Genomic DNA, 20,527 nt, shown 5'->3' on the forward strand with positions numbered 1-20,527 from the left:
CCAATTGCCATTCAGTCACACCCCCATGTAGTCAATGAAGCATCTTCTCCCCCCCGACCCCACCCCTCCATTCCAATTAAAGTCTTGTAATAGAAATGAATGGAGTAGTTTGGGGGTTTATGATAAGATCTGGTTTTTGTATAACCTGATCCATTACATCCAGAATAGATCTCTGGGGAATTGGAGGCAAAAACGGAAATCTCTGCATCTGATATTGGATCTCTGTTCCTTGCAATGTTGGACAGTTTCAGTGTCAACATAAGAACGTTAGAAGAGCCATGCTGGATCAGACCAAGGGTCCATCTAGTCCAGCATTCTGTTCACACAGTGGCCAACCAGATGTCGACTAGGAACCCTCAAGCAGGGCACGAGCACAACAGCACCCTCCCACCCATGTTCCCCAGCAACTGGTGTACATAGGCTCACTGCCTCTGACACTGGAGGAAGCACATAGCCATCTGGACTAGTAGCCATTGATAGCCTTATCCTCCATGAATTTGTCCAATCCCGCTTTAAAGCCATCCAAAGTGGTAGCCATCACTACATCTTGTGGTAACGAATTCCATAGTTTAACTGTGTGAAGAAGTCCTTCCTTTTTCTGTCCTGAATCTCCCACTGATCAGCTTCATAGGATGACCCCAGGTTCTAGTATCTTGAGAGAGGGAGAAAAATGTCTCCCTATCCACATTCTCCACACCGTGCATAGTTCTGTAGACCTCTATCATGTCTTCCCTTAGGACGTAGGAGTTGTAGGACTTTTTCTGCCTAAACATGCATAGGTTTGCTCCCTTAAGTGAAAATATGCTCATGTTTCAGCCCCACCCCTTTTGCCTTAGGCTCCACCCCCACTGGAATGCAGCCCCCAAGAGCGTCTCTGAAATTAAATTTTGCCCTCCGGCTGAAAGAGGTTCCCCACCCCTGGCTTAAAGGCACCTGAGCAGAGCTTGACTCAAGTGTGTTCCACTCAAGTCATATTAGATGGTTGTGGAGGCTCTACTCGCTTCTAGATAGCCCCAGGTCTGTTGGGTTAGCCCAGTTGTAGAACAACCCATGTCTCCCGTTTAGGCAGAGTCAGGAGTGGAGCCTCATCTGTCCAGTTAAAGCTGCCTTCTGTTTTCATTTTTCAATGTATTTCCCGTGGGTGTGATTTCTATCAGTGCATCTCAATTTGTATATGGCAAGCGGTGTGTAAGCTACTTGTAAGAGAGTTAGGGTGCAATCCTATGGATGCCTAGACAGAAGGAAGTCCTACAACTCCCAGCATTCCTCTGCCAGCCATGCTGGCTGGGGAAAGCAAGGAGTTGTAGTAGGACTTTTTTTTCTGTCTAAACATGCATAGGATTGCGCCCTTAATGTGTGTGTGCACCTAGTGACTTGGATAATAGAAATCCCACCGTTCAAAGATAATTGTCAGAATCAGTAAAATTATCACTTTTTAAAACATGCAGTAAAGTTGCATAGTAACAGACCCGCAAACAACATCACTGAGTTCTAATGATGCAACCATACCATTCATTAACAATCATCAAAAGTGTGCCGGGGATGGGGAACATGTGACTCTCCAGATGTTGTTGGATTACAACTCCCATCATCCATCACCATTGGCTATGCTGGCTAAGGCTGATGGGTGTTGCAGTCCAGCATCTGGAAAGGCTACATGTTCCCCACCACTAGTTTAAACAAATGATTCTTCAGTGCCCACTCTAAATGCAAGAAGAGAAGGAGGCTGGCGCTTCTCCCCAAGGAAGGCATTCCACAGATGAGGTGCCATGCAGAACAGGCCCCGTTTCTCGTACCCAGCTGCCATATTGCTGACAGCGATGGGGCACAGGGAAGAGCCTCTGAAGCTAATCTTAAGGCTTGGGCAAGTTCATATGGAAGACAGGGGAGGTTCTTATGGCATCCTGTAAATTGCGTCCTGCTGCTTCCCAACCAAGGGAAGCTTGTGTGTCTGACAGATAGAGTCGCACACAGAAAATGCATGTTGTTGGACACTTACCTGTTTGTGCAAGAGAGGGAGAGAAAGAGGGAGAATGTGAGAGTAGGCACATGGGATGTGCGATAGACCATTTTATTTTTTATAAAAATTATAACCCACCTTTCCATTAAAAATAATAGTGAAGAATTTGCCCAAAGAGACAGATCCAGTCTTCTACCATTCATTGATATTTTAATTTGGGGGGGGGGGATTCCATTCATCACCCAATCTGTGCATCTTACTCCCTTGTTTGTTCCCAAAAGCTGGCACTGCAGGGTATCTTGCTGTTTGCTAAAAGCCATCCTTCCTGACTATCTCACCCTTGTTTGAAAGCCAGCCTCCATCACCACCTCTCCCAGTAGGGAATCCCTCTTTCTCTGTGCTGTTCACAGTTGGCTTTCAAAACTGGCTGGGCTGTTGGACTTATGAGCTACCCCTTTTTATAGCTTTATAAAATGTGCTTCTGTTGGCTGTCAGCGAGCTGCTTAAGCCTTTTTATTTTATTATTATTATATATTATTAGCTGGCTTTCTGCCTGTGTGTTGAAGTGCTGGTGGTAGTCTGTGGGATATGATTTAGGAGGGCAAACATCCTTCCTTTTCAAATATCAATGGAGCAAAGGAACTGGTTTCCAGCAATGTTAAATTTTGATAGGTTTACAGTCTGAATTTTTATGGAATACCTGGCAAGGCTGACTTCAGGGTGATGAGTCTTATTCCTCTCTTGCGCACAGTCAGCCTCGTGTTCTAGCAGGCGATGTTCTAGTGCTGTCTCTAGTTAGAGGAGACAGAAGCTGTCATCCAGTCAGGAGTTGTCAGGAACTCATAAATATAATAACATTAATATGGGGGGAAACCCTCTTTGTCCTCTCCTGCTAAGTGATGATATGTCAAGAAGCTGTCAGGCCTTCGTGCCTTGCCTGGGTTTGATCCAAGCACTCATCCTGGAGTGTTGCTGGTCTTCTGCGAGTGGTCTGGTGTTGTTCCTTGTGGCTCGGTGTTTTTTCAGACTCCTCACACTTAAGGAACACTTTCGACGTTGATTGTCTGCCTGCTGAGGAACGCTGGCACATCACTCTAGTGCTCTGAGGCACTTTCTAGAGTGCAGTCTGTGTGGGTTGCTAGCCCAAATGGCATGGACAAACAGCATGTGCTAGAACGTGCCCAGGGAGCTGTACAACTTTACGAGGGGGATCTGCAACAAAATATTGCAGCATGGAGTGCTGTTCAGGATTCCAGCCACTGCACTCTATTCCTACCATCACCACCACTCCCCTGCCCCCATTGGTATTCTGTGGTCACTGAGCATGCTCAGTCCTCATTGAGCTGTTTTGGGGTTCCCTGCCGAGGGGGGGGGGTGTTATAAAGTTTTCTGTATTTCTGCAAAACTTGGGGATTTCTGAAGCATGGCGATACCTTCTGGTGGTTCCACATGGACCTATGGCCCGAATGGAGTCCACCCGGAGGAGAGCCTTCAGTGTGGTGGCCCCCTTTCTTTGGAACTCCCTGCCCCTGGAAGTCAGGCAGGTGCTGTCAGGGTGGACACTGAGCCCATAGAATCCCAGAGTAGTTCTGATTCTAAGAAGAGCAGTCGCTCCTGGGAGAGGAGCGCGCTCCTCTTTCCCAGGGCCCACAGCTGACGGAGATTCCTCCCACCAGCATTCCTAGCTTAGATAGCAGTCCAGGGAGTGACAGAGCGTGGATAGCAGACTTGGTGGACGCGCGACGCCGACGCAGAGAGCGGTGCCAAATGGAGGGCGCAGAAAGGAGGCGTAGTGCCCGGTTGGCGTGCAAACAACGGCTGCGCCCAGCGGATCCAAGGGAAAAGGGGAGGGACTCTCCCTAGTCCTTACGTTCAGGGGTCTGCCAGTAATTCCCTTTCAAACGGGGACCAACTGTTCCAACTTAGGGCATAGGTACTGTGCTGCTCAGATCTAGTTGCAAACGGTAGAGTTGTTAAGTTGTAAAAGAAGAATAAAGCTTTGAAAGGAATCCCTTTGTCTGTGTCTGGACTTGGCTACTGGATTAGACTGAGAGAGGCCTCCAAGGAGCCCTTGACAGGTGCCAACATTGTGTTGCTTCCAACACCTCCTGAAAACAGCTCTATACCAGGAAGCATTCCTTAACTGACCAGCCACGGTGTTTTCTTGGCATTCTGTTTTTAAAATGAATAATTTTAATACGGTATTTTAATTTTTATTTCTTTCTTTATTTACTATTTTACCTCTTATATTCACCGCTGTGGAATCTGTTTTAGATGTGGAGCAGTATACAAATGTTGTAAATAAATAATATAAATAAATAAATACCTCCCTCTTGTGCATGGGTGGTATCATTTTGGCTACACAAGCAACGGCACTCCCAGCCTAAGGGGATTGAATTATTTCATTTTTTATCTCATCATTCCTCTAAGGAATTTAGGATAGCAGACATAACTCTATCCCAGCCCCCTCACTGTATCCGCACAACTGGGGATTTGAAGCCTTACAGGTCCTAGTCTAACCACAGCACCACAAAAGGGTAACAGCAAGTGCGCTTTCCTCCATGCAGTTTGTCCTCTGTTACTGGTCCTCCTATCAAGCAACTCCTAGTAAGCTTCTGGTGAACCTCCAGGCCTTCTAGGAAAATGGAGTTTCTTTCTCCTTTTTTAGTATTTTAGGAACAGTTTGAGAGGGGATTTAGAGGGACACTAATTCGGGGATTTAATTAATTTTTGGAAGGAAGCATCTGGTGGGAAATGTCTTCAGCAGTATGCCTCTGACCAGGGGTCTTCCATGTAACTATAATGGCTGATACAAGGGGCGTCCTTGGGCACAGCAGGTAAGAGGGGCTTTGGCTGAGTGGAGCTGAGAAAGAAAGTGTGGTGGGAGTAGATGGAATAGGTGACTCGTAGTGCACGTGCGCACACACATACTTACACACTTACTGTTTGGAGACACCAGCTGCCACATTTAAAACAAATCTCTGCATGCAGAAAACTAGGAATGTTGGTGTTCTCTCCTAACCTTTTCCCTGAAATACTAGGTTTCTGTGTTTGGGGATGTTTTGGATGGAGAAGCAGTCAATCTTCAAGCCTCCAAGTTTGTACAGCTTTGCTAATTCATCTGCTTTCTGTGGAAAACTTAAGCCTTAGGTCAGCAGATAAGGTGCTAATGGTTTCTAAATAGAATGTTAAAACATAATGCCTTCCCCAAGTGAAATCTTTAGACTTTTATGTGCCACTGCTTTTTTTAGTGGGAGAGCCACTGTGGCTGGGCTTCATGTGGCTATTTTAAAGCATGGAGTTGTTACTCTTTAAACTTCACACTTCTGTGCATATTCTCCTTTCTTGTGGCAGTACAATCTTCCCTGGATCCCAGTGGGAACGGAATGGCATTCCTTGGCTTAAACAGTAGGTGTTAAATTTCTTAACAGTTGCGGAAGCATCTTTCTTACGACGGATGACTTCAGTGAGCCAAGTTTTTGGCAGGCAGCGATTTTAATGTGTGCTAGTAAACGGGGCCAGAAATGTAACTGAGATTGGCAGCTATAAACATGTAAGATCCCCGTGGTTTCTTTGAAAGGGGGGGGGGGATTACAGCACTGAGTTGTCTTTTCAAAAGAGACAAATCTTTTCTAGTAAGTAAACTTGCTTCCTTCACTTGATGTAGGCTAAAAGAGAGACAAGCTTTTTGGAGCACAGTGCGATGTTTTATCAAATGTGTGCATTCTTTGAGGGAGGGATGAGGATTTATAGCAGAGCAGAGGGGGGGCTTATTTTTGTTGTATGTGCTTGACTTGCTTCTCTTTTTCTTTTTTGCTGTTGCGGTTGAATGTTCTGTGCATGTTTTGGTCTGGCTTTGAGAATTTGACCAGGCCTCTAAAGAAAAAGAAGAGCAGGAAATATTTTCTTGCCAAACTAATACCTGACGTCCTTTCAGATGTGACCTCTCTTTGTGTGGGTGGAGGAGGGAAACTGCAAAAAGTAACGCATCTGATATTAAAAATATGGATAATCACAAGGTCAGTAAATGTGACATAATAGTATGATTTGTAATTATAATGCATATAAAAACATGTGAAACATGTAGGAAGTATACTTTAAACCATGAATGGGGAACCTCTTTCAGCTTGAGCACCGAATTCCATTCAGAGAAGCTCTTGGGGGCCACATTCCACTGGTGGGCATGGCCAAAGGCAAAAGGGGTGGAACCAGAAACACGTGAGGTTCAGCATAGTTTAACTTAAAGCTCTTCCTGCCAGTAACTCAGCCTTAGGAGAGGCATTTCAACCTTTTAGAATGGGGGCAAAACTGCACAACAGCCATGAAACCACCAAACAATCAGTGGTTGGGGGAAAGGGGGTGGGGCAAGGAGAAGGGGGTGTGACCCTCTGGGGAACACCAGAGGGCTGGATTTGGTCCCCAGGCCTAAGGATCCCCAGGCCTAAGGATCCCCATCCCTGTTTTACACCTTCACCTAGAGCTCGTGGCTGCCGTTACACCACAGGTTTTCATTGCAGAACTTGCACAGCAGACTTGCAATGTTCACCTTTCTAGGACGTCGCCTGCACAGTAGTACATAATGTTTCCAAATTTCAGCCACTTATAGCTTCTTTTAGCAACTGGGACAAAAACAAAACAAAAACACCCACCCACCCCCCAGCTAAATCTTTGGTTATAGGCTATCTTTTGTCCAAAACAATGTAATCTGTTGGAGTCATTTTTTTCCAAACAGATGGATTCAAGGATGCAGATTTGAGTGCCCACCCAGAGTTTTCTTTTTAAAAACTAAAAAGAGACTATATAGGAAATATAGAAAAGACTAACAATAGAGTATTCAAAAATATATATATTAAGCTAAATGTACTGGCTTCCGCCCTCATCAGTAGCTGTGCTGTTAAAACACACACACACATATATAATATCAAGAAAGTTGTTGATTTTGCCCATGGTGCTTTTTCCCCCAGCCAATGTTAACATACTGGGATTAAAAATGTTTTGTGGGCGTTTTCAAACAAAACCGGATCCAGGGAAGCAGATGTCCTGTGAATCCACACCTGTGCTTTGACTTTGGGACATTTTACTACCCCAAAAAACATTTGGAATTAACTTTGGCGGTAAAAAAATAGTCCCAAAGATAATTTGTGCAAGGGTTTCATTTTTGTAAATGGGCCAGGGTTCCATTATTAGAAATCTAAACTTGGGTGATCACATGGTCAGCATTGTGAAATAACTTTTTAAAAAAAACTAAGTCAGGAGCCCCTGTGAAATGACTCTGGCTGTGCTGTTAACTATTGTATTTAATGCCTAAGTGGAGGCAGAGAGGGCTTCCTACAATGCAGCAGGTCTTGTACCTCATATCAAATTCTCCATAGAAGCTTCTGAACATCTCCAGTCAACATGCAGCTCCTTCGCTGAATTCAGGTGGATTTCCCATTCAGGGGACTATCCACAGCTATTGAAGAAATAAAAGTTGGTCCTGCAACGAAGTGTTGCAGTATATCCTGGTCTCTTAGCAGATGTGTTCTTGTTCAGGGTGCCAGACAGACATGTCCCCCTCCAGGATAATGTAAGCCAGACTTCCCCAACCTGGTGCCTCCCAGATGTGTAGGACTGCAACTCTATGGCCATTGGCCATGCTGGCTGGGAATGATGGGATGCAGTCCAACACATCTGAAGGGCACCAGGTTGGGGAAGGCTGCTATAAGGAGCTCAAATGGCCATTCCATCTCCCCTGCTGCCTGTTTGCTGTTTTTCTTTTTCAGCTGACAACATTCCATGGCAATGGAGTATGAACTCAATCCTCATTGAACTGTGCGTTGGAGGGTTATTGTTTTTTTGCCTCCTTAGAGTTTTGGTTTTTCTTAAAGCGTTTGAACTTTTTATAAACCATGGGGCTTCCCCAAGCATGCAGTTACCTCCCTTTTCTCGGTGGCCCTCTCTTTGATTCCAGTCCTGTCACCACTCACTACCTGAGTTCACTGTTAGTGGGAGTGACTCAGGGCTAGCATGGCTGGCTGGGGAATACTAGGAGTTGTAGGACTTCTCTCTGTCTAAACATGCATAGGATTGCATCCTTAAAGAACTTTTGCTAAATCTCTTGACCCTGTGATAAGACAACACTTTGAAGCAAAAGTGTGGTGATAAATCTTCTTGTAACCAGACAGCAAACTCTCAACAATTCTTTATTTGCTTGCTTGCTTGCTCACTTTCTTATTTACCACATTTCTTAACTGCCCAATAGCTAAAGCTCTCCAGGCAGGTCACAAAAGTTAAACCCCCAAAATACAACATGATAAAATATGAAACCTTCAAAGATTTTAAAAGTTCTTCAATGTTGTTCATGCGCATGTGGGTGCAAACAGTTTGTGAGCAAGACTAACAATGACCACAGAGGAACAGATCAAGGGATATAGTAAAATGGTCTCCAGATTTTGAATAACACTGGCCTAAGGAGGGAAATGCCACCAGCAAAATGGGGCCAAAATGGCAGGCGTGGCCTACTGCGGATTTTATGCTCTAGGACAGCCTTCCTTAACCTGGTGGTCTCCAAATATCTTGGACTACAATTCCCAGCATCCCCCAGCCATCATGGTTGGGTGAGTGGTGCTGGGAGTTGTTGCCCAGCACAACTGGAGGACACCAGGGCTGGATCTACACTTACCGCCTTTTTTCGCTTCCAATGAGGTTTCACCGCCCACCTTTCACACTACGCAGTAGCTGCCTCGAATTGGAACCGGAATTTCCCACTTCTGTGCTCCCACTTTCAATACCTAATATCCTGGTATTTCCCCTTAATGTGCTCTGATTTTCCGCCTTCGCTACCATATCCAGTCATAGTCCCCTCCCCCGCCTGTTCATATGTGGCGGTGTTTGTATTTCCCTCCTGTCCAGTCACAGCTCTCGACGGCCCCATATCTTCTTCCGGCTATCGATCGCATAGCTTCCTCAGAAGCCCCCGTTTCCTCAGCAACAAGCAAAGGGCTGGATGTGCGCGCGCTTGTCTGATCTCGGAAGCTAAGTGCGGTCGGTCCCGGTCAGTGCTTGGATGGGCAACTGCCTGGGAATCAGGCTTCCTGCACTGAGCAGGGGGTTGTTGTATCCCTTCAAATGAGATTAAGTTTTACCCCCTCCTATCCCCCGCTCTGGATGGGTTTTTTTTAAATTAAGGCGCTATCCTCGCAGAATCGGGGCTTCTCTGCGATGTAATTCAGGTATGATCTTCGAAGCTTCGAGGTTGTGAAGCTTCACAACTTCGAAGCTTCGAAGATCATGCCTCAATTAGAAAAAAAAACGTCACGGAGAAGCCCTGATTCTGCGAGGATAACGCCTTAATGTAAAAAAAAAAAACCATCCAGAGCGGGGGATAGGAGGGGGTAAAACTTAATCTCATTTGAAAGGATACAACAACCCCCTGCTTAATGCAGGAAGCCTGATTCCCAGGTGGTTACCCATCCAACTACTGACCGGGGCCGACCCCGCTTAGCATCCGAGATCAGACAAGCACGTGCAGGAAAACAGCACAGTGCTTGAGCGTGAACCGAGCTTGCACATTCAATGAAGCACTGCAACGGGGAAAATGGGTGAGTGTGAATAATCACGTTTTAACGCGAGAGCGTTTAACCCGATGGGACACCGAATTCATTGCGATGGCGGGCGCAATGTAGATCAGCCCCAGCTTGGGAAGGCTGATCTAGGATGAGTTGGAGCAAGGCCATCCTGAACAAGGGCAGATTTCTTTAGCTTTCAAACAGTGGTGGCAAACAACACATGCCGTTGAACTGCAGCTCCCATCAGCCCTAGTCAGTGGTGAGGGATGATGGGAATTGAAGTCCATCGATATCTGGAGAGCCACTTGTTCCCCATCTTCGTTTTAATGGATGGACAAGCACCCATTTATTTCTCAAAACATGGATCGTATTATGCTGTTGTGAATGTTAAGTTTCAGGCAGCTTGTGAATAGGAAGTGGCAGCAGCCTGAGAGGAAATTGCAGAGACAGCCTTTGCTTGTTCTAAAGGATTGCAACTAGATTCCTGGAGCTTTTTCCCCAGCTCTTTTTGGAGGGGGAGACTTTAATTGCAGTGGAGGAATTGTAGAGATCAGTGCTCTAGAAGTGTTGCTGAGGGCACAGTAGCTAGAAAACCAAGACATGTTTGAGACACCTTCAAAAGCAAAGAACCTAGAGGAGCGCAAAACCTCCATGGCTGAAGCGGAAGGCTCACTTCGGTAGCACATATACTAAAAATTGGAACGATACAGAGAAGATTAGCATGATCTGTATTTTAAACTCCTGCACTGCTGCTAGGTTTTATTGTGGTTGTATTGTTATATTGTGGTTTTAATGTTCTATATCTTTTAAATTGTTTTATTGTGTGTTGTTTGGTTTTAATTTTTGTGAACTGCCCAGAGAGCTTCGGCTATTGGGTGGTATAGAAATGAAAATGAAATGATTTGCTGTTGTTAAACGCTTTTATGTGCATTAGTCGATGGGAAGGGGGTCTCTCCTAGGCCTCAGTTTCCTTTTGTTCTGGGTAACCCACCTCTCTTATGTTACTGGGGAAAAGCAGACAGTGGATTTGAATAACTGTGACTTTAGTTGGGAGGTGACATAGGGACTTAGGAAGCTGCTTTATACTCAGACCCTTGACCCATCTACCCCAGTACCGTTGACACTGACTAGCAGCAGTGGTTCTCCAGGGTTTCAGGCAGGGGTTTTTCCATCCCTGCCTGGAGATGCTGGGGATTAAACCTGAGACCTTCTGCATGTAAAGCCAGGGCTCTCCCACTGAACTACGGCCCCTCCCTCATTTCATGGCCACCTCATGGTGGGAACCCAAACAGCACTTGGCCATATAGGTAAATTCAAGATGTGTGTAGCACAACCTTCCCCAACCTGGTGCCCTCCAGATGTGTTGGAATGCAACTCCCATCATTCCCATCCAGCTGTAGAAAGCTTTACTTTCCAGGGTGTTTCTGTCCTCTTGGTGGCTTTTTTCTTGGTGGCCACACAGTTAACTCTCTGTCAGGCTTGTGCTTGCAGTATGAAAGCATAACTGTTTCTTTTCGCTGTGAACCCCATTGCACCAGCTCTTGGCTGTTTGGCAGCTGAGTGAGCGGTTTTGTCTGAGTGACCGAATTCTCCTACAGTGGATTGTTCAGTGATATCCACCCCTTGAGGTAGCTGGAGCGCCCAACTTTCCCCAGGGACCAAGGGAAATGACCATGAATTTGGCAGCTCCCTAAGCAAAGCTAACTGCTTCACTTGCAAACTTGACTTTCTTACAAGATTGTGTGCATCTCTTTTTGGTGGTGTTCCTGATCTACAAGGAAACCACCTATCACTTTGAAGGACAATTTTAACCCGAAAAACATGGGCCAAGACAATGGTTAGGTAGTTATGGCCCACTTGAGGTTCACTGGACACATGAGCAGAGGTTTCCTTTTGTTGTTGTTCAGTCGTTCAGTCATGTCCGACTCTTCGTGACCCCATGGACCATAGCACGCCAGGCCTTCCTGTCCTGCGCTCTCTCCCGGAGCATGCTCAAGTTCATATTCATTGCATCGGTGATGCTATCTAGCCATCTCATCCTCTGCCGTCCCCTTCTCCTTTTGCCTTCAGTCTTTCCCAGCATCAGGGTCTTTTCCAGAGAGTTTTCTCTTCGCATTAGGTGGCCAAAATATTTGAGCTTCAGCTTCAGTATCTGTCCTTCCAATGAGCACTCAGGGTTGATTTCCTTTAGGATGGACTGATTGGACCTCCTTGCAGTCCAGGGGACTCGTAAGAGTCTTCTCCAGCACCACAGTTCGAAAGCATCAATTCTTCGGCGCTCAGCCTTCCTTATAGTCCAGCTCTCACAGCCATACATTACTACTGGGAAAACCATAGCTTTGATTAGACAGACCTTTGTCAGCAAGGTGATATCTCTGCTTCTTACTATGCTGTCTAGGTTGGCCATAGCTTTCCTCCCAAGGAGCAAGCGTCTTTTAATTTCATGGCTACAGTCACCATGTCTGCAGTGATCTTGGAGCCCAAGAAAATGAAATCTGTCACTGCTTCCATTTCTTCCCCTTCTATATGCCAGGAAGTGATGGGGCCAGATGCAATGATCTTCGTTTTTTTAATGTTGAGTTTCAAACCAGCTTTTGCACTCTCCTCTTTCACCCTCAACAAGAGGCTCTTGAGATCCTCTTCACTTTCTGCCATTAGGGTGGTATCGTATGCATATCGGAGGTTGTTGATAATTCTCCCAGCAGTCTTAATTCCGACCTGTGATTCATCCAACCCGGCATTTCTCATGATGTACTCTGCATATAAGTTAAATAAGGAGGGTGACAATATGCAGCCTTGTCGTACTCCTTTCCCAATTTTGAACCACTCGGTTGTTCCATGTCTGGTTCTTACTGTTGCTTCTTGACCCTCGTACAGGTTTCTCAGGAGACAGGTAAGGTGGTCTGGTACTCCCATCACTTTCAGAATTTGCCACAGTTTGTTGTGATCCACACAATCAAAGGCTTTAGCGTAGTCAATGAAGCAGAAATAGACATTTTTCTGGAATTCTCTTGCTTTCTCCATGATGCAGCGAATGTTGGCGATTTGATCTCTAGTTCCTCTTCCTCTTCAAAACCCAGCTTGTACTTCCGGTAGTTCTCAGTTCGCATACTGCTGAAGCCTAGCTTGTAGGATTTTGAGCATCACCTTGCTGGCATGTGAAATGAGCATTCCAGGTTCCTAAACAATATTGTTCTTTACAGCATTGGATTTTCTTTTCACCACCAGACACATCCACAGCTGAGTGTCCTTTCGGCTTTGGCCCAGCCACTTCACTCTTTCTGGCGCTACTTGGAAATACCCTCTGCTCTTCCCCAGTAGTATATTGGACACCTTCTGACCTGGGGGGTTCATCTTCCGGCGTCATCTCTTTTAGCCTTGTGATACGTTCCATGGGGTTTTCTTGGCAAGAATACTGGAGTGGGTTGCCATTTCCTTCTCCAGTGGACCACATTTTGTCAGAACTCTCTGCCATGACCTGTCCGTCTTGGGTGGCCCTGCATGGCATAGCTTATGGCTTCACTGAGTTACGCAAGCCCCTTCGCCACAACAAGGCAGTGATCCATGAAGGGGCAAGAGGTTTCCTTATCTGTGGCTAATTCTTCAACAAACCTTGCTTTTGTGTTGCTCTTTATACCCCCCACATTTCCCCAGACTGTGTGGGGTCCAGTACAATTTGGATTGCATAAAGTAAGCCAACATATGGATGTCTGGCAAGCTGGAAAAATCATGACTCTTGAGTTCTGTAGTGCTTGCATGCTGGTTGCCTTCATGTAACCCAGTTCCATTGATATCTCACTGCATAGAAACTAAAGAAAACCATCTGGGGAGGCAGTCAGTTGTTTGAATTCACTACATATCCAATTCCCTAGAACAGCATTCATGAGTTCTCCTGGACTGTGTTTTCCAAGACAATTCTGTGAGCTGTAGCCGGATTCAGAAGAACTGCTGTTCATTAGATGACCTGTTTGTCAGTGTGCAGAGCAGAACATGTGCTGTGCTAAGTTATAATTTTTTTATTTATTTATTTATTTATTATATTTGTATATTGCCCAATAGCCAAAGCACTCTGGGCAGTTTACAAAGATTAAAGCATTTGAAAATGCAATATACAGATTTTAAAAGCCAATTCCATTAAAAAACACATGAACAGAACAATATACAAGAACATATATCTAAAACAAATTCAACAAGCACTCTCAAAGCAGACAACCATAACCATATGCCGTTCCAGGATCAATTAAAATTTATCATATGCTGCCAAATGCCTGGGAGAAAGAGAAGAGAAAGGTCTTAACCTGGTGCTGAAAAGATAACAATGTTGGCACCAGGTGGGCCTCGTCAGGGAGATCATTCCATAATTTGGGAGCCACCACCAAGAAGGCCTTCTCCTTTGTTGCCGTCTTCTGAGCTTCCCTCAGAGTAGGCAGCTGGAGGAGGGCCTTAGATGTTGAGCATAGTGTATGGGTAGGTTCATGTCGGGAGAGGCGCTCCGCCAGGTAATGTGATCCCAAGCCATGTAATAAACCTGAAGATATGGTCTGTAATCTGGAGTGCTGAACCTCAGGCCACATCTGGTCCTCCTGGGTCCACCAGATGCCCATACCTCCTTCCCCAGTCCCACCTTCCTTTCCCCCCAAATGCTGGTCATTTGGTGGTTCCCCAGTAAGAGCTTTAAGCTAAAATATGCTGGTAGTTTAGGTATTTTGGCTCGGCCTTCTTTTGCATTCGGCCCTGCCCACCATTGGAATGCAGCCCCTGGAAGCTGCTCTGAAATGGAATTTGGCTCTTGAGCTGAAAGAGGTTCAGTACCCCTGTTGTAATTTTAAGTCTCCGCATAGTCACTGCTTTGCTTTTTCGGCGTAGATAAATGAACTTTTTCTTTGCCTTTTCGGTGTAGATAAATGCAATCGGTGTTAGATGAATCCAGCACAATAGTGCTGCATAACGTTTGGAAAACAGATCCTCCTTTCTTCATTTATGTGCGTATGCATACATACGTGTGCCTCACGTACACCCATCTGCCTTCTACATACTTCATTTCCAATTTGATGTGATAATGGGGCCTCCAGCAATCTGTTCCTTCTGTTCAGCAATCCTAGAGGGGTCGCAACCCACGCATGAGGAAGTCCCGTATATTGGCTTATTTATAGGCTGTGTTGCCTAATGCAGAACAGCAAGGTGTGCTCATAAAGAACTGGTTGGAAGACCTCAGGGACATGCCCCAGGCTGTGAGGGCAAAGCAGCCCCTGCAAGCAGGGTGGTTAGGTGTGTCACACCTGTCTGAATGTTTTTCTTTGCAGTCACCTGTTGCCAAAAATTCTACGAAGCCAAGAATATCCCATTGGCCAGTAGCATTTCCGAGTCGCCATCATTGGTAATTTTAAGTGTCTGTAAACAAAAGCCCCTTCGTGGATCACTGCCTTGTTGTGGCGAAGGGGCTTGCGTAACTCAGTGAAGCCATAAGCTATGCTGTGCAGGGCCACCCAAGACGGACAGGTCATGGCAGAGAGTTCTGACAAAATGTGGTCCACTGGAGAAGGAAATGGCAACGCACTCCAGTACTCCTGCCAAGAAAACCCCATGGAACGTATCACAAGGCTAAAAGAGATGACGCTGGAAGATGAGCCCCTCAGGTCAGAAGGTGTCCAATATACTACTGGGGAAGAGCAGAGGGAATTTCCAAGTAGCGCCAGAAAGAGTGAAGTGGCTGGGCCAAAGCTGAAAGGATACTCAGCTGTGGATGTGTCTGGTGCTGAAAAGAAAGTCCGATGCTGTAAAGAACAATATTGTTTAGGAACCTGGAATGTAAGGTCAATGAATCAAGATAAGCTGGAGGTGATCAAACATGAGATGGCAAGATTGAACATCAGCGTCTTGGGAATCAGCAAACTAAAATGGACAGGCATGGGCGAATTTAATTCAGGTGACCATTATATCTGCTACTGTGGGCAAGAATCCCTTAGAAGAAATGGAGTAGCATTCATAGTCAATAAAAGGGTGGGCAAAGCAGTACTGGGGTACAATCTCAAAAACGATAGAATGATCTCAGTACGAATCCAAGGCAAACCATTCAACATCACAGTAATTCAAGTCTATGCCCCAACCACTGATGTCGAAGAAGCTGAGGTTGATTGGTTCTATGAAGACCTACAACACCTTCTAGAACTAACACCAAAAAAAGATCTCCTTTTCATCATAGGGGATTGGAATGCTAAAGTAGGAAGTCAAGAAGAAATCACCAGGATAACAGGCAAGCATGGCCTTGGTGTACAAAATGAAGCGGGACAAAGGCTAATAGAGTTTTGCCAAGAGAACACGCTGATCATAGCAAACACTCTTTTCCAACAGCACAAGAGGAGACTCTACACATGGGCATCACTAGATGGTCAATATCAAAATCAGATTGATTATGTCCTTTGCAACCAAAGATGGAGAAGCTCTATACAGTCAGTAAAAACAAGACCTGGAGCTGACTGTGGCTGAGATCATGAGCTGCTTATTGCAAAATTTCGGCTTAAGTTGAAGAACGTAGGGAAAACCACTCAGCCATTCAGGTATGACCTAAATCATATCCCTGATGAATATACAGTGGAGGTGAGGAATAGATTTCAGGGATTAGACCTGATAGACAGAGTGCCTGAGGAACTATCGACAGAGGTCCGTAACCTTGTTCAGGAGGCAGCAACTCAATGCATCCCAAAGAAAAAGAAATGCAAGAAAGCCAAGTGGCTGTCTGATGAGGCTTTACAATTAGCTGAGGAAAGAAGGGAAGCGAAAAGCAAGGGAGAAAGGGGAAGATATATCCAACTGAATGCAGAGTTCCAGAGAATAGCAAGGAGAGACAAGAAGGCCTTCTTAAATGAACAATGCAGAAATCGAGGAAAACCAACAGAATGGGAAAGACTAGAGATCTTTTGAAGAACATCGGAGATCTCAAGGGAACGTTTTGTGCAAAGACAGGCATGATAAAGGACAAAGAAGGCAGGGACCAAACAGAAGTGGATGAGATTAAGAAGAGGTGGAAAGAATACACAGAAGAAAAATACAGGAAAGATCTGAATGTCCCTGATAGCCATGATAGTGCGGTCACTGAACTTGAGCCGGACTTAGGAAGCATTATTAACAACAAAGCTAGCAGAGATGACAGTCTTCCAGCTGAGCTATTTAAAATCCTAAAAGATGATGCTGTTAAAGTGCTGCACTCAATATGCCAACATATTTGAAACACTCAGCAGTGGCCACAAGTCTGGAAAACGTCAGTTTACATTCCAATTCCAAAGAAGGGCAATGCCAAAGAGTGTTCAAACTACCGTCCAACTGTGCTCATTTCACATGCCAGCAAGGTGATGCTCAAAATCCTACAAGCTAGGCTTCAGCAATATGTGAACCGAGAACTACCGGAAGTACAAGCTGGGTTTCAACGAAGCAGAGGAACTAGAGAGCAAATCGCCAGCATTCGCTGGATCATGGAGAAAGCAAGAGAATTCCAGAAAAACGTCTATTTCTGCTTCATTGAGTATGCTAAAGCCTTTGATTGTGTGGATCACAACAAACTGTGGCAAATTCTTAAAGAGATGGGAGTACCAGACCACCTTACCTGTCTCCTGAGAAACCTGTACGAGGGTCAAGAAGCAACAGTAAGAACCAGACATGGAACAACCGAGTGGTTCAAAATTGGGAAAGGAGTACGACAAGGCTGCATATTGTCGCCCTGCATATTTAACTTATATGCAGAGTACATCATGAGAAACGCCAAGCTGAATGAATCACAGGTCGGAATTAAGATTGCCGGGAGAATTATCAACAACCTCAGATACACAGACGATACCACCCTAATGGCAGAAAGTGAAGAGGATCTCAAGAGCTTCTTGTTGAGGGTGAAAGTGGAGAGTGCAAAAGCTGGTTTGAAACTCAACATTAAAAAAATGAAGATCATGGCATCTGGCCCCATCACTTCCTGGCATATAGAAGGGGAAGACATGGAAGCAGTGACAGATTTTATTTTCTTGGGCTCCAAGATCACTGCAGACGGTGACTGTAGCCATGAAATTAAAAGACGCTTGCTCCTTGGGAGGAAAGCTATGGCAAACCTAGACAGCATAGTAAGAAGCAGAGACATCACCTTGCCGACAAAGGTCCGTATAAGCAAAGCTATGATTTTCCCTGTAGGAACGTATGGCTGTGACAGCTGGACTATAAGGAAGGCTGAGTGCCAAAGAATTGATGCTTTCGAACTGTTGTGCTGGAGGAGACTCTTATGAGTCCCCTGGACTGCAAGGAGGTCAAATCATTCCACCCTAAAGGAAATCAACCCTAAGTGCTCATTGGAAGGACAGATACTGAAGCTGGAGCTCAAATATTTTGGCCACCTAATGCGAAGAGAAAACTCTCTGGAAAAGACCCTGATGCTGGGAAAGATTGAAGGCAAAAGGAGAAGGGGACGACAGAGGATGGGATGGCTAGATAGCATCACCGATGCAATGAATATGAACTCGAGCATGCTCTGGGAGAGAGCGGAGGACAGGAAGGCCTGGAGTGCTATGGTCCATGGGGTCACGAAGAGTTGAACACGACTTAACAACTGAACAACAACAAAACAAAAGCACAAAATTCAGGGAACATTCTTAAAAATTGTAACATTTTGCAGTGAAAGTCTTTGACGTTGAAATGTTTTAATAAATTGGAGCTTGAAAATTGCATTATGCTACCTTATCTGGAGTCAGCTTATAGGGCCGATCTAGCCCAATACTTTGTTTTATTCTTTCTTAATTACATACCATGTACTCGTATACAAATTTCAAAAACACCATAAACTTTAATAAACAAAACCCTTAGCAATCACAAAATTGAAGCGTGGTGGCTACCATTAAGACAATCTGAGACTGAAACATTAAATCAAAGGACAGAAGCTTTCAATAATCCATCCCTAGTGAAGTTAAATGAAAACAAAGAAGTAAAATGCTAGAAAGATCAACCTTATGTTCCTTAAATTTGGGTATGATCTGTACTTCCAATCTATCATAGAGGAAAGGGGTTACCACTAATTAAACTTTGCTTAGCATATCATTGAGTCCTAAAAGGTTCCCATTTCTACTCAGATCTCTCTGTACTACACACCTGCCTTGCTTCACCCAGAGACACCACATTGTTCTCCTTTTAACTGCAATGAAGGAATTGTTGCAGGCTGCTCAGTATTGTCTACAGGAAGCGGCCTTACAGCAGAGGGGCACTGAGTTGGCGGGGGGAGCGGATGTCCCCCTCCAGCCCACCATGGGCTGGATGACAACAGGGGTGTGGCCACACCCCCTGATGTAATCAACTCCTATGACTGGGGATTCTGGCCATGGGCCAGAGGTTCCCTTTCACTGCTTTATAGGGTTTCCTTTGGAAGACAGTCCCAGCCCCAGTTACTTGACACCCTTTAACTGGAACTGCCAGGGACTGAGACCTTACATATGGAGAGTCTATGCTGTGCCACTGAGCTATGATATGTTCTAGACTGCTGCAGATTGCTGAATTTGAATATGTGATCCCAAGACCCCATTCAAAGCAGAAGTGCCACATTTTGCCCACTGAGGGTGAAGGAACAGAGTATGGGTCTCAGTGCAACCTTCTACTAGCTTGCAATGGGCAACCGCAGTGGTCTCTTGCAGGTGTGGGTAGCTTGCTGAGCGATACTTATGCATGATTAGTGTTTTTCTGTCCAGTGTTTGGGCCATTAAAGTGTGTGTGTGTGTGTGTGTATATATAGGACTTGGCAAATGTAACTGTCACTGGGATGCTACTGAAAATTGTAATGGGCTCTGGATGTAAAGCACGAAATTGGGTAATCTCTCTCTCATTTTGGACTGATCTCTCTTGGTGTAAGATCCCATTCCACAGAACTCTTCATCCGGAAAAATAGCTACCTTTGTTCGGTCCAGCTGAGACCCATCTACCTTGCCTTCCTACATGCTAAAAAATTATCTGCAACTCAAAAATGTATACTTTGTCTTGCCATTTGCATAGCATTTGTAGCCTGTAGAAAAGGGCGTTGCAATGGAATAAACAAGTCCCCCTTTACATGTTCAATACCGCTTTAAAAATATTGTGCCTCAGAATTTGTAATTACAATATTGATAATTTGGTAGGGTTTATCAGCAAGACCCAGGAAGGTATCAGTGTGCAGAAATTCTCCTTCAGTTCAGGAAGTAGCGCTGTATTGTTTGGAGTAATGCTCCTTGAATATTTATAGTTATTGTGAATGTGAAAGGTAAGAAAACCAACCCATGATTTCTGACCTTGTTCTTCCATCTGTCTGTTTCAGGACCAAGAAGAAAATAAAGGAGCCACAAGCTGGCCAGAGTTCTACATTGATCAGCTTAACTCCATGGCTGCTGTAAGTGCAATTCCTAGAAATTACTTTCTGGCTTATGTCAAAAGGAAACATGTTCTGAGAATTAAGACCTGGGCTATGTGTACTTGGGCAGTATCCAGTGTTAGCTCTAAGTAGGTATACTCTAAGTTAGGTCAAAGTTAGTTCTACTCTTAAGCAGGAATAACATTGGATACTACCCTCAGAGCTTAAAAAAAAAAAAATTGAAATTTTGTACCCAGTATAAATCATGCAACTTCTCCATTGCATTGTTATTTTCCATTCTTCATTGGGTTTTCTAGTCATATGGGAAGGATGGTGAACTATGCAGGGCACAGAAGACCTGCCTGCAGCCAGCGGAAGTCCATATTTAGCTCTTCTTGTGATCTTCTGCCAGCTTCATCGGCACACTTCCAAACATACGTTGGTAGTCATAAGGCAGGAGCAGGAAACTTCTTTCGGCCCGAGGGCTGTGTTCAATTTCAGAGAAGCTCTCGGGGGCCACATTGCAGTGTTGGGGGGAGCGAAAGGCAAAAGGGGTTGTGCCAATTTTTTTTTAAAAAGCAGCATATTTTACTGCCAGTAACTAAGCCTTAGGAGAGGCATTTCAACATTTTAGATTATGGGGGAAACATGCAAAAGCTGGAAACTACCTGGGAAACC

The 20,527-nt window shown here is 45.0% G+C and overlaps 1 protein-coding gene across 3 annotated transcripts in view; it reads left to right on the forward strand.

The window, feature by feature from the left end:
• The window catches only part of DAAM1 (dishevelled associated activator of morphogenesis 1), a 244,376-nt gene that overhangs the window by 149,399 nt on the left and 74,450 nt on the right, over positions 1-20,527 (forward strand). For all 3 annotated transcript variants that reach the window (XM_084835994.1, XM_084836010.1, XM_084836003.1), the window contains exon 4: positions 19,817-19,888. In XM_084835994.1, coding sequence (XP_084692120.1) covers positions 19,817-19,888 — 72 coding nt within the window. The remainder of the gene's footprint in view (positions 1-19,816; positions 19,889-20,527) is intronic.

The sequence above is a fragment of the Heloderma suspectum genome, chromosome 1, assembly GCF_057233095.1.
Source record: "Heloderma suspectum isolate Gila_16-S chromosome 1, 16-S_ref, whole genome shotgun sequence".
NCBI lineage: Eukaryota > Metazoa > Chordata > Lepidosauria > Squamata > Helodermatidae > Heloderma > Heloderma suspectum.